At 47.4% G+C, this 15,159-nt stretch overlaps 1 protein-coding gene across 7 annotated transcripts in view; it reads right to left on the bottom strand.

Moving 5' to 3' along the window:
• Window positions 1–13,854: 13,854 nt before the first annotated feature.
• The window catches only part of LOC122383905 (set1/Ash2 histone methyltransferase complex subunit ASH2-like), a 52,093-nt gene continuing 50,788 nt past the window's right edge, over window positions 13,855–15,159 (bottom strand). For all 7 annotated transcript variants that reach the window (XM_043370761.1, XM_043370763.1, XM_043370767.1 and 4 more), the window contains exon 12: window positions 13,855–14,636. In XM_043370761.1, the coding sequence (XP_043226696.1) occupies window positions 14,541–14,636 (96 nt within the window). In that variant the 3' untranslated portion in view covers window positions 13,855–14,540. The remainder of the gene's footprint in view (window positions 14,637–15,159) is intronic.

The raw sequence follows: 15,159 nt of genomic DNA, 5'->3' as shown, positions 1-15,159 counted from the left end.
GTTGAATGGTCATTACGGATTATTGAAGGATTATGATAAAATAGGAATGGGGCAAGGGGGGATATGCACTGCAGTGCAGGTGCTTAATTTATATCACATAGGCATCATTTTCGGCATCGTGCAGAGTCACCATTTTCCCCTCCTCTGCACTGCGGCATCTCTGCGCCCCACACACGAGGTCCTCACTCCACGGCCGGCCGCCGCCAACACGGTTCGTCGGAAGGTCATCTCAGGCTCAAAAGAAACGATATATACCATTCGAAAGCTGACGGTGAGCTGTATCCAAAAAAGTAATTTTTATCAAAATCGATCGATGGCCTTTTTTGAAAATTGCGTTTTTGTAAAAACTTAATAATCTTTTATTCAACGGGCTGTCCCGGACATTCTTGAAAACATAAACATGTATTTTTGAGTTCCAGTGAAAGCTGAACTCCAAAAGAACAATATTTAGCGAAGCAATATTTCCAAACATTAATATGCGTCTCCCACAGCCGACAATAAGGCGCAATCACACAGCTCAGTGTCACGATGGACCAAAGTCAGCGACACAGAAGCGTGAAATGACCCTTATCGACTCGCAGACCCGGCGCTCTCGGCCCGCCTGACCGGCCACGGAAAGAACGTTCGGCTCTCGTTCTACTAAACAAATGTCAAATTTGTCAGTTTAACTGTCCACATCGCTGTTAAAGTTATTCAGGATACCTGTGAAGAAAATTCATTGTTCTGTCATCTTCACATCATGCATTAATTTGCATTTGTTCATGCCTACTTTGCTCAATTGAGCTTGGTATCATGCCCATATAAGGAAAATTGGCCGCACTGAAATGTCAGAGGTTGCACCGGCCTCAGCTCGGGTGGAGTGGGGGTAGCGCCCGGCGGGGCAGGGTAACCTTTGACCGGTCGCACGGCCGAGCAGCTGTCACCAGTACAGCCTCTGACAGTGAAACCCCGCTCACTTCCCCTGCGCGGGCACTGATCGCAGCTGGATGGAACAAAACATGTATAAGAAAAATGTAAATTAAAGCATGTTGTAAATCAAGCAGAACAATGAATTTTCTTCCCAGGTATCCTGAATAACTTAAATAGCGATGTGGACAGTTATGGCCCTTTCACACGTAGCAACTTTTCCGGTCGCCGACGACGGCAACTGTCGCCGGCGATCGCCAGCGACCGGGGTCAGTCGCCGGCGATCGCCAGCGACCGGGGTCAGTCGCCGGCAACTCCGCAGTTGTCGATATCAGCTGACCAGTCGCCGGGGTGTGACGTAGCAGTCGTGTCAGCCAATCATTGAAGAGTTGTCGGCGTTGCCGAGAAAGTTCAATTTTTCCAACATTTTGAAGTCGCCGGCGACTGTTCTAGCCAGCCGCCGCTCAACTGTCACGTGACCCGCTTGACCTTGAGTTGGCACCAGATATTGCGCTGCTGATACATGCAGCGGCGCAGCTTATTTTACTGCATTATTCAAGGTACTAAATATTTGGACGTGTTTTGCAGGATGATAACTACCGTCTAGGTAATATTGGAATAATATTTATTAGATCTATTATTGAAACAATACATACCTAATACCAATGAAAATACAATCAAACTGCGATTCTTCTACATTGGAATTCAATGCACTCAAGCATAAAACTGAAAAGTGATGTGTACTTGCAGTTCCTCCATTTTTCCTAACGCATCAGCCAAGATTACGAGTGCTGCAGATTTTGCTCACCTGTCTTGTTTATTCAACTACAACCCTGTTCTCAATAAATGAATAACTTCGCTGTAACGACATTAGCATTGAAGGAATGGTTGGTGGTAAGCATGGGACAATCACAGTGATTTGTGGTCACACATTTGAACCGTGCTTTGTATGTGAAAAACAGAAAAAAGGCATTCTAGAAATGTAGCAGAAATTCAAATGCCAGAAACGGACCTGAGGAACGGCGAAGCCTACCACCCACATAAAACACAGGCTTTCATTATGTCAAAAACAGATGCTGTATTATCTAAAGCGCTGGATTGGGGAACACAAGTGTACCCCCCCCCCTTATAACAAAATGCATTTTTCCACACAGTGGATATCACTAAACATGGCGAGGTGACAGTATATGACACCATACGCGCGATCACATAAAAATGCAGCACGCGCGGACACGGGGCAAGGACGGTGGCACAATATGCCGATACCCAAGAAGACACAAGCCTAGGTCAAAGGTCAAAGGTGACAATACTGTGACAGAAATCTTAAAATCAGCCTGGACACAGCTCACTCTTCATGACCGTTTTTATCGAAAATAGACCAACAAAACACCAAGGCTCCTTCGTCCAAAACTCAAAACTCGACATGCCGCTCCAAAGGCCTTGCAAAACAGCGCACACCAACAACGCATAATAGCCAGCAACGCACACGACAGGATTTTCGAGGCCCGAGTCGTCAGCCGCCGCCGCCGCCACCACCTCCCGGCAGCTGATTGCTGAGTGCCTTGCTCCTTGCCCCCGATCGTGGCGACCTCTTTACTCTGGCAGAATCGACCCTACCGAGCGGCGACAGCATTCAGAAGCAAAATGACAAATGAATTCACTGCACTTATGTCAGAAAATCGACTGCACATGCCATGGTCACACGCGGTGCCGTCCACGGGGCCGGCAGAAGCTGCACACTGTCACCGAACACCACCTGCACCTTGGACGCAGTATGTGAGGGCTTGGCGGACGCGCGCCGCCTCGCGTGCGGTATTGGCATCAAGGCCCGGACACGAGGGAGCACACTCGGCGCAATCAGAGCACACCGTCCGGGGCCGTCAGTGTCGATCTCCTGACCTCACAGAAAGTTGTGCAGCACACAGGTGAACGCCGTCAGTGTGGTGACTGGTGCGCAGCACACCGTCCCACGGAAGATCGTCAGTGGGCCGTGGTGCAGATGCTGTCTCTAGGCAGAGTCAACAGTGCAGTGGCAGAAGTTGAACATTCAGCTGCTAGACTCCTTTTCGGGTCAGCAATGCCGTCGAGTTGGCCATCAGGTGGTGTTGCAGAATCATCAGGTACTCTTGATCAGGTACATCAGGTACAGAACCTCTTGACTCATCAGGTAACGCTGTGACTTGTCTGCCAGGCACAGAGGGCGGACATGTCAGAACATACTTCAAATACATTTTAAAAAATCATTTTTAACCAAAAGCTCTGCAAATTAGGAAGCCTGGAATAGGCTATTGCTTAGCATCATAAAAACTACCCAAATACCCAAATCAGGTTAGGCTTGGTTTACCCAAATACCCAAATCAGGTTAGGTTTGGTTTTTACACTTCAGGCTAAAATTAGAACTATCTTAGCATCATTATCCTTGATGTAGCATTGTTGACGCTTTTTGTCTTGTACAATTGGCAATCAGTATTCAGTGACACAGAATTGGAATTTGTGGTTCAGAAACCTAGCATTATTTGAAATAATAGCATTTTAGCAGTGCTCATTCTTTTTGAAAGCAATTGTATTTTTTAATATAATTTTCTAGTTAATTCATTTCCTACTGAATATGGTTATGAGACCATTGTTACTAATTTTGGTATTATTAAGGCAGCTGTAGCATGAGTGGGCATATGCTGTAGAGACTGGAGTGATTAAAGTCACTAGAGGCTTGAGGGTTTTTTTTTTAGACATTATGCAGCAGCCTGCAGGGAGATATGCAGAGGCAAGTCTAGGCACCACGAGAAGGGGGACAAGCAGTCAGCACAACACACAGCGGGCACAAGGGGAGAAGATTGTAAAAACTATTGCCTGGATCCACCTCTGTGGACATCCTCAGGCATGCCTCTGTGGACATCTCCAGGCTGCTGCATGTAAAAAAGTATCAAGCCTCTAGTGACTTTTTCCACACTGCAGCAAATGCCCGCTTATTCTTGGTCTGCTCTACCTTCCTCCAATTATGAGTTTTGTGTGAAAATGACATTTTTACATTGGTGGAGCTTGTGTGCGCATGGTACACATAAGCCATGCCGGCAGCATTGCTGCAATGAATAGGAAACAGCTCCAGGGCCAAAATACATACCACCTAATACCTTGCCAAAATACATGACATACCTACCACCTACTGTGCATAATGCAATTATTTATGTACTAATAAGCCATGGATTATCATTTGCCATGTGAGCACGCACACACATGCGAACCCAATGCGGATTAAGTTTGGCCTGGGTTGTTTATCCATGGTACCAAGGAAAACTCCAGCAGAAACAATAACAAAATTGCAAAGCTACCTGTTTGATTTTGATCATGCTAATTAATGAGCAGCAATATAATATTTTGTTGCTATCAAATATTTCCTTGTGTCGCACGAATAGGTAGGCAAATAGCTGACTGATAGGTAGGCACTTTGTCCTCAAGGGCACTAATACTGAATGTAAACAATGTTCTTGTGACACAACAAGCAAGTTTTCATTACCTTATGAAACTAGTGTCAATTTCAATGTCATTAAAATATTCAATTTTGATGAAAAAACGCATATTTATCACAAATAAAAATCATGGGTGATCATGGGCAAGTGCGCCACAAATGACATAAACCCTCCAATATTGTCGAATCAAGCTTAAATTCAAGTCACAACAGCTTCACGAGAGGCAAACTACAAGATAATAATCCCTATGCTACTGAGCAAAAAATTTAAGGTAGCCACACCAACCAAAAATGCATCACAAATCACCTAAACCACTCACCAAGGACAAAACTGTCATGGCGGCGTCCGCTGCTCGAGAAGAGTCGCCGGCGACTGGCCTGTGACGCGGATCTGACGTCACCAGTTGCTGGCGATTGCCCGGCCGTGGCCCGGCGATCGCCACCGACTTGCTTACGTCATACCTACGTCACACACGATCGTTGGCTGGCGGTCGCTGGCGGTCGCCGGCGACTGCTGCTGTCGCCGGCGACTGAAAAGTTGCTACGTGTGAAAGGGCCATTAAAGTGACAAATTTGACATTTGTTTAGTAGAACGAGAGCCGAACGTTCTTTCCGTGGCCGGTCAGGCGGGCCGAGAGCGCCGGGTCTGCGAGTCGATAAGGGTCATTTCACGCTTCTGTGTGGCTGACTTTGGTCCATCGTGACACTGAGATGTGTGATTGCGCCTTATTTTCGGCTGTGGGAGACGCATATTAATGTTAGGAAATATTGCTTCGCTAAATATTGTTCTTTTGGCGTTCAGCTTTCACTGGAACTCAATAATACATGTTTATGTTTTCAAGAATGTCCGGGACAGCCCGTTAAATAAAAGGTTATTAAGTTAATTTTCAAAAAAGGCCATCGATCGATTTTGATAAAAATTACATTTTTGGATTCAGCTCTCCGTCAGCTTTCGAATGGTATATACCGTTTCTTTTGAGCCTGAGATGACCTTCCGACGAACCGTGCCAACTGACCCACTCGCCGGGCGCCGCGACCTGACCCGTGTCGCTGCCGCGGCCTGCGCAATAGAGTCGGGGCTGGAATCCGGGGGTTCGGCCGGCCGCCCGCCTCTGGAGCGGGGGACTTTTTTAGTAGACCTACTGTACATACGCTCCCGTCTGCTGCGACCCCACCCTGGACCCAACGAGAAAGAGCCGCTAACGCCATAAGGCACGGTCACGAGAGACGGAAAACCCAGCCTGGAGGTCGCTGATGATGTAGGAGTCGGCGTGGAGGTGCAAGGCTGCCGATTCTCCATTCAAGTGGAGACTCGTGTGACGGAAATGTATAGCAAGTCAAGCGAGGTTATCATTTCGAAGAGGCGAAGGAGGAATTTTCAAGACATTTTCTGAAAGTGTGATCGTACCAACCAATCACGAAGTAGTGCAAAGTGCAGTTCAACGACTGTTGTTGGCTGGGTCACTGAGGGAGAACAGCTACGGGGGCAGATAAAGGATCATTAATGCTACTAAACGGAGGCAATAAAACCTCATATTTACTCAAATAAATAACACCAACAATTAAATTAGTCCATTATCAGCTTTCAAGCTCCCTTGAAGAAATAAATGAAAAGTACCTTGGCTACAGTTAGTCACCCACGGCGGTCACGCTGTGTCAAACACCCCGTGTCCTATTTACCGGACACTGAACATGATCTTAGCAACATCGAGCAATCCGGGTGAAATCACTGAATATTTTCCACATGTCGAAGAGAAGCTAAGGATTGAGGCTCTGAGTATGAACAACTGATGACAGAGCACATAGATAGCAAATTCATTCATATGACTTTGAGAAGCAGTGGAAACATTTCTATTTATGGAACGATGCGCGAGTGCGGATTATTTTAGCGAGAGCAGCTATAAACGGAGGGTACATTCGCATTGAGCATACCTCAGCAGCTTCGCCTATGCACACACATTTTGCATCACCTAGGTACTATTCACCAAACAGCAATTGCAAATAAAAACTTGCAATAAAATTGAGCAGCCCTCATAAGCCTGTAGCTCGCCAGTGATACATCGAAGATATATGATTATGGATCCATTTCATGCTATGTTGCTCACGGCTTCTAAGTAACGGCAAGCCAGAATCAGATTTGCGGACCTTTAACGTTCCGTGGCATTGTCGTCTTTTGGGATCTTATAATGGTATAAAATGCTGTTTATGGGCTGCATATAGACCATATTCTTGTCTTGGTACAGCATCCAGTAAGATATTTTATCAAATATCCGGAGCCTGTATGCATAAGCATGCCCTTTAACCCGCGCCCTACTGGGGGAGGGGGGGGGGGGGGTTTGAACACCCCCCTTGTGGTTTTTCGCGGATATTTCAAAAACAAAAGGCGGGGGTTTTTGAAATTGGTACCGTTTTTGGTACACCTTATTATTGGTACCGTATTGGTACCGTTTTTGGTACACCCGTTTTTGGTACACCTTATCATGCATCAATTCTACACATGTTGTGAAAATTTCAGACCAAGGTCATTCAAGGTCAGGTCACCAGGTCACTTGGAGTGACCTCACCTCATAAAAAGTATTAATGTCTGCCATAGCTACACCGAGTGACCGATCGCTTTGAAACTTTCAGCGATTGCTAAGAGCAATAGCATGTACAATATATATATATATATATATATATATATATATATATATATATATATATATATATATATATATATATATATATATATATATATATCACAATTTTGATATCCATGACCTAAGGTCAGGTCAATTTTGCGACCTCCCCATTATAAGTCAATGGGAGAAAATTGAAATGCGCCTCTTTTGGACGAAAGATATTATAAACACTCCCAAACACTGAATTACAAGTGGTTTAGACACACTGAACATGAAAATGGTGTCCGTGACCCCTGTTTATGACCCTGAGGTCATCTTAGGTCATGAATGGCATCTAACAGTTTTTCGCAAATAACTTTTGATAGAGGCATGCTACAGCGATGAAAACGCTCTAGATGTGTTCAGCTCGACGATACGGATCAACTGATATGCAACATGACCCTTTCCGGTCAGGTCATGACCTTCACCTGAGGTCAAATTTTCAAGTTGACCTTTCAAGGTCAAGTTATAGTTCATTCGATGCGTCTTGACGAGAGGAACACGATGCCGGTAAAAGTAAGCTCGTACAAGGCTTGGGTCAAAAGTTATTGCAGAGATACTGTTTCCGAAAAAAATCGGCTATTTTTGCAGTTTTTGCCCCCTGCAGGCAAAACCGTTGACGATAGGTCAAATCTGAGAGAGTTACTCAGAAAGGGCGTTAATAGGGCTATCGAATGCGCTTTTCCGCGGCGCTGTAGCTCTATTGCTTCCCGAGTTATGCGTTGGCTTCTTAGAAATTGTCGACATTCGACCTGGAAATCGGCAAAATTTTGCCTTCAATGACCTCGGTGACCTGACCTTTGACCTGACCAAAAAATTGACCAAAGTGATTTCGTCATTATTTTTGACGCTCTTTCGAATGCCGCCTTCCGCGTATCGCTACGTGGCCCAGGAGCCGAGTTAGAAGAGGGGGGGGGGGGGTGTGTTCAAACACCCCGCCCCCCAGCAGGGCGTGGAAATCCAGGACCCCCAGCCGGGTGCGGGTTAATGCATGCACTTGTCTGGCCCGCTTATGATGTCGGCTCGGCCCCCCTAAGCAGGATGAGCATTCAGGTACTTAGTTGTTCCATTGAGTTTGGCTATTCAAAGACCGCCCGTCGGCTGCTCCAGACTCTGTAGGGCTGCTAAGTCTTCATCAACTACGTGACACTATTTCTTAAGAGCATTTATAAAAGGTGACAATAGATAAAGGCCGGGCAAGGCGAGACCAAAGGAGTTTATTAAAAACAGAGAGGCGGAAGTCTCGGCGAGCCTGAGTGCTTTGTCTTCAATTGCAGCGACAAACACCAGCGGAAAGTAAAAACAGGTCGTGAGGCCCTGCCTGGAAATTAAAAGTCGAGAGAGCGCCGAGAGATAGAAAGTGAGAATGAAAGAGGAGAGGGGAAGAGAGAGCGAGAGAGAGAGAGAGAGAGAGAGCGAGAGAGAGAGCGAGAGAGAGAGAGAGAGAGAGAGAGAGAGAGAGAGAGAGAGAGAGAGAGAGAGGGAGAGGGAGACGGAGGAGGATAGAGGGTGCGGAAGGAGCGGGTCGATCCTCTCAGAAGCAGCCCCAGTTTCCGTCCGTGCCGGGGTCGGTCCGGTCGGCGCGTTTGCGCCGGACGGCCGCTCATTGGAGTAGCGGCCCTTGTGTGCCATCGAACGCAAAGCCTTTGGGCTCTGGCGGACCGACAGTAACGCGCTGCGGAAAGGCACTGTCCGACATCAAAGACACGGCAGCAGAGTCAGAGCGGACGAAGGTACAACGGACGACTTGACAGGCGCTGGGAGGCGACATCGGCAGCGCCGTGAGCGTCATCGGACTATCTATAGGAATCTTGCACCGGACAACAAACACGAATTACGCTGCACTGGCCATGGTTGGGACCGAAGATCAAATCACCATGTTTTGCTGATCAGTAAAAACTTCGAGTGTCATTTGCACCAACAGCGCGGAATGTCCGGCACCAGCTGCGGAGCGCCTAACGACCCGAGTGGATAATTTAATCCCGCGGTGTTTTTTCATTGTTCTAGTGCAGTGTCTACTGTTAACGCCAGACCCCTTGAGACCCTAATTTTTCGCGATTACTTTTAAATGCGTGAAGGAATTTCAACCAAGCTCAGGACATGGCCGTTTCAAGACAGGCCGAAACTTTTACAATTTAGATATTTTATCGCCATTTCAATATTTCAGGCACTTGTCATTGACTCGTAATGTTAAATTTCGAGCAAGATTTTCATCCGGTGTGTCGAGGCTATCACCAGTCAGTCTGTGATAGGTTATGACGTCACAGCTAAGCCCCGCCTCTGTGGTCTTGGCCTGCGGCGGTTTCGGGCCGGCGCGCGGTCACTCTCGCTGTGGCGGGGAGCGGGGACGGGCGACGGTCGAGCGGTGCCGAAAGCCGGCGGAGTTGTGCGTAGCGTCTTGGCTGACAGTGCCCAGAGAGCGACATGATGACTAAGGAGTCATAAATGCTCAATGCGCATTGCTTCTACAATGCTGATATGTTCGCTGATATTTTTTTTTTATAAGCTGCATATGACGAGCAGATGGCATATAACTGACATAAGGTTAGGAAATATTCACCTGTATTTAACCCGCGCCCTGCTGGGGGGGGGTGTTTGAACACCCCCCCTTGTGGTTTTTCGCGAATATCTCAAAAACGGCGGCGCGGAGCGCCGCCGTTTTTGGTACACCTTATCATACATCAATTCTACACATGTTGTGAAAATTTCAGACCAAGGTCATTCAAGGTCAGGTCACCAGGTCACTTGAAGTGACCTCACCTCATAAAAAGTTTCAATGTCTGTCATAGCTACACCGAGTGACCGATCGCTTTGAAACTTTCAGCGATTGCTAAGAGCAATAGTATGTACAAAATGTATATCTCAGAATTTTGATATCGATGACCTAAGGTCAGGTCAATTTTGCGACCTCCCCATTATCAGTCAATGGGAGAAAATTGAAATGCGCCTCTTTTGGACGAAAGACATTATAAACACTCCCAAACACCGAAGTACAAGTGGTTTAGACACACTGAACATGAAAATGGTGTCCGTGACCCTTGCTTATGCCCTGAGGTCATCTTAGGTCACGAATGATATCTAACAGTTTTTCGCGAATAACTTTTGATAGAGGCGTGCTAGAGCGATGAAAACGCCTTAGATGTGTTCAGCTCGACGATACGGATCGACTGATATGCAACATGACCCTTTCCGGTTAGGTCATGACCTTGACCTGAGGTCAAATTTTCAAGTTGACCTTTCAAGGTCAAGTTATAGTTCATTCGATGCGTCTTGACGAGAGGAACACGATGCTGGTAAAAGTAAGCTCGTACAAGGCTTGGGTCAAAAGTTATTGCAGAAAAACTGTTTCCGAAAAAATCGGCTATTTTTGCAGTTTTTGCCCCCTGCAGGCAAAACCGTTGACGTTAGGTCAAATCTGAGAGAATTACTCAGAAAGGGCGTTAATAGGGCTATCGAATGCGCTTTTCCGCGGCGCTGTAGCTCTATTGGTTCCCGAGTTATGCGTTGGCTTCTTGGAAATTGTCGACATTCGACCTGGAAATCGGCGAAATTTTGCTTTCAATGACCTCTGGTGACCTGACCTTTGACCTGACCAAAAAATTGACCGAAGTGATTTCGTCATTATTTTTGACGCTCTTTCGAACGCCGCCTTCCGCGTATCGCTACGTGGCCCAGGAGCCGAGTTACAAGGGGGGGTGTTCAAACACCCCCCCCCCAGCAGGGCGTGGAAATCCAGGACCCCCAGCCGGGCGCGGGTTAAAGCCTATGGCGTTGCAGATAATGCGATAATGGGATGTCGGATGTCACCAAGTAGCTGCCGATTTGTACATCGCTATGCAACCATCGAACAACGCAATAATAAGTTAATTGCCTGAGCTTCACATTATACGGCTCGCTCGTATTTCAAACAGATACCCTACATCGAAAATCGTATTTGTTAGGAATCGTTAACGTTTGTTCGAAGCACGACTGAGTAGTAGGTTGAGGAGTGATGGTCCTCTTGGTCCTACATACAAGAGTCAACAAGAGCCTAACATTTACTTGACCGTCTGCTGCAATTGACTCATAGCACGTGAAGCGTCAGCGAAATTCATAGTCCTTCACAGATGGCAGGGGTGTCGTTTGTACAGAGGTCGCTGATGGGCACGGGTCAATGCCGCAGTCGTGGGCGGAGCCTAATGTCATATGACGTAGAAAGCCTCTATCCAGGCCCCTGTTTCACCGGTGATAGCAGCAAGCTACTATCAAATTGCGCGAGCTGACGTAATGTGATGACGTCATACTGCTGACGTAAGGGGCAATTCTGGCGCACGATTGCCGCAATATTGTTTTACGTCATCAGCTAAATGTTCGAAGTTAATGTCCAAATTTTTCCTAAACCCAACTTCTTTTAAATACATCATATTGAAAAAATATATATCAAAAATATATATATACTATCATGACTGCGTTAACTCTTACTTTTAGGCTCATACGTCACTTAATGCCGCCGCCAAGGTCGCAGCAATCGTGCGCCGGAACTACCCATTACGACAACAGTATGGCGTCACGACATGACGTCAGCTCGCGAAACGTGATAGCAGCTTGCTGCTATCACCGGTGAAACAGGGCCCAGGATGGAAAAACAGTTAACATTACGAGTCAATGACAAATGCCTGAAATATTGAAATGGCGATAAAATATCTAAATTGTAAAAGTTTCGGCCTGTCTTGAAACGGCCATGTCCTGAGCTTGGTTGAAATTCCTTCACGCATTTAAAAGTAATCGCGAAAAATTAGGGTCTCAAGGGGTCTGGCGTTAACAGTAGGATAGCGCAGACGCAGAGTTTCAGGGAGGATCAGATGACGATGGGGAAGGCTGACCTGCCCGACCGCGGCTGTCGGGCGGCAGGAAAGGCCACGGCTGCCAAGTCAGTCAGTAAAGCAGCCCCGCCTTGGCGAATCACGGTGTGCCTAAAGTTAGGGGCACTACGGCGGCCTAAGTTACAACCCAAAAAGGAGTGCCTAACAGATATTGGTGGTTGCCATATGAATATTTCACAGCAAGCACAAACATCTTTTCGCGTACCGCTGGCCGAGCCCGATGTATTCACGATCACATATCACGGGAACGACAATAGGATTGTCTGTAGTATTGATTGACGATCGAGGCGCGCCGGTGACGATGGTGATGACGATACGAGAATCTGCCGGTGGGGAAATGAGGCGGCGGCGGCGGCGGTGTCACCAAGCACTAGGAAGTATGTGACGCGATCTACAGTTCGGTGGGTATGTCGATGTGTTCAATAACACACCGAAACACACTGTACAGTGTACAGAGAAGATGTTGGTCATTATAAAGATCGGAAGGCACCATATTACATAAATTTTGTAGATTATTTCACTCAATCAAATGTGGAAGACATTACTTATGAATAAATTTCAGCGTACAACTCCGTGCACGAGCAGCAGACGAACACCCTGTCACATTTACGTCACATTAAAGTTGTAAATTCAACTATCTTTTCCGCAATTTGCATAATTGCTGCGTGTCATGTCTCGTTCAGCAACGACCATGCAGCCTGGTAGTCGCGCATCATACACCACGCACTCGCCGAGTCGCCGGGGCACCTGACATCTCATTTAAATACATAAAGCTGAATGTTGTACACATGCTCTGATACGTTTCCAGAAAACAGCCGGCGCTTTAGGTTCAACTAGGGAACAATCTGCTAGTGGAACGTCTACGCTAAGTGGGCTGAATTTATGTCGGAACCCGCATTCCACAATGACGCACCGATTTTAATTGGACAGCCTGTCGGCCATAGTAATATTTGCCGCAGCGCACAACGCCTGGCGCCGGCTGCTGTAACTCCCGGAACAGGCAATGATCTGATCGAGCTTTAACTAAAGCAGTGTTGACAGCCTAAATAATAGCGCGACTTTAAGTCTCGTGATGAAATAAAGACAATAAAAAAGCTCAGCATCATGCTATGGTGCATTAAAAAAGATAAAAAGATAATCTCTTTTTTACCTTTCTAAAAGTCAGCTCATTACCAATTAGCCCTATACGTAGCACCTGACCAAAGGTCCCCGGCAAAAATTCAGCACTCAGGCGCCGCCAATGTCGGGCGTTCTCCATCAGAGCGGGGGGGGGGGGGGGGGGAGGAGGGCGGGTCGGCCGGCGGGTGAGACCGTCAGAAGCCCGGCCACGGTAATGGATTGGCACGGCTCAGTTCACAGCAAGACGCTCAAGAACAGCGCGCAGTGTGCCGGCGGCATCGCGGCCCGCCGGCGGCAGAAGACGGCCTCAGTGGTATCCTCGCGTTTCAGCAGATTGTTACCCAGAAACCCACAGACAGGATGCAGTCAATACCCACGCCGTTGTGGGCCCTTCTTATCTCCCCTCCTCAGCCGGACGCGACAGGAAATACTCGCAGGCTGAAACGTTACTTTACCCAAAAAGAAAAAAAGAAAAACTAATGTGGTCACAACTCACAGCTCAGATGGTGCAAGATCGTTACTGCTGTAGATACTCAACTTTGACAGTTATCAACACATCCGTGTAAGAAAGGCATTACAATGAATGATTTGAATCGCACATGCCGTTAACGACACGTCTCACGCTTGCTTATTAACTTAGGAACTTAAGAAGACGACGAGCACCTTTTGAGAGCGTGGAGCACGTCTACTTTTTACGTTGTATAATTCAATAGCTACTCATTACATCAAATCCAGTAAAAAAAAAAAAAATGATGCGGCAATGGAGCAGTTAGTGATATTCCCGATAAAACCCTTACGGTCGCCCTCGCCCTAAGCATTAAAAAAAAAAAATCAATCGATATGACATGATAGCAAAGTAAACGCGTTTTATTCACTCAATAATGGGTTGATGATGATATACAAGTACTGTGGACACATGACAGTTACAACTTACATTTCAGTGTGCATTTACAATAACCAGCGCTTTGCCGCTTCACAATGGAGTTCAGAGTTTCACCGCATCTCTAACTATTTAGAAGTCACAAACGTCCGAACAAAAGTAGGGCACATAGTCCCTTACTGTATAGGTATGACTTTGTCATACCAGCATAAAATGAATCACGCTGTAGCAAAAGAGTGTTTTAATCTCTCTTTTTTACCTAGCGCCTGATACCCATCGCAAGCAAGAACACCCAGTAACTGAATTGAGAAGATAGTCTCCAATATTTTAACGTTCACTCTAGGTTTTGTCAAAATATTCGACCTCATATTTCACTGTGGATCAACTTAGAGTTTTATTCGCATCATCACCTTTCAATCTTCCCAGGGTCAGGAGAAGAACACGCTCTAATTTAGCTGGATATCTGCGGCACCACCCGGGCGGCTGACCTGATCTGGAGGCGCCCCATCCGGGCTCCACAGTCGGACCCCGCCCCTCCCCGGATGTCGGGCTGTCCTCCCACCGTTGACCGCTGTCTCTCCGGTGTCTGGCTGACCTTCCCGCCGCCAATGTTGGGCTGACCTCTGCCGCCGCGGCGCGCCGCCCGCTCACAGGTCGATGCTCAGCTTGCCCTCGTGTTCGGTGAGCCAGGCGACGTCCGAGAGCGCCTGCTGTACGGCGTGCTCCTCCGCGCGCTCATATACCTGCCCGGGGGACGGAGAGAGAGAGAGAGAGAGCAACAGTCACGCCGGGTGGGGAGCGACCGAAATAACCACAAGCTGTTCATTGTTCCCGTGGGCTGCTACATGCAACTCGGATGGCTTTCTAATAGACCAAGGAAATCATCAATCTATCAGCGTCGGATGTTCGACGAAATCAGCCGCTACCTCTTTCACTGCGCATTTTATTAGTTAGGCAACTGCTTTGGCATTCCGGTTCAAGAGCAATGCTTTTGCGTAGCAGTCCAATACAATTACTAAAGATATCGTACGAATGTCAAGCTTCAAGCAATCAGCGATAATGTTGTGGCCGGTTTGCCACGGAGGATCATCTGGCGGCGCTGTTGGTATAATGTCAAACACGACCTTAGCCGGATGAGCCGGCAGGCGGGCCCGGCCGGCCGTCCACCTGCCGGCGGTAGGTACGGCCCGCAGCCCGACCTGTAGGTACACACAGCAGCGAGCAGCTCAAACAACACCAACGCACTAACGGCAGTGCCGCCCGTGC

Source organism: Amphibalanus amphitrite, unplaced genomic scaffold (assembly GCF_019059575.1).
Source record: "Amphibalanus amphitrite isolate SeventyFive unplaced genomic scaffold, NRLGWU_Aamphi_draft 000176F_arrow, whole genome shotgun sequence".
NCBI classification, from domain to species: Eukaryota; Metazoa; Arthropoda; class Thecostraca; order Balanomorpha; family Balanidae; genus Amphibalanus; species Amphibalanus amphitrite.
This window is presented reverse-complemented; position numbering and strand designations above follow the sequence as displayed.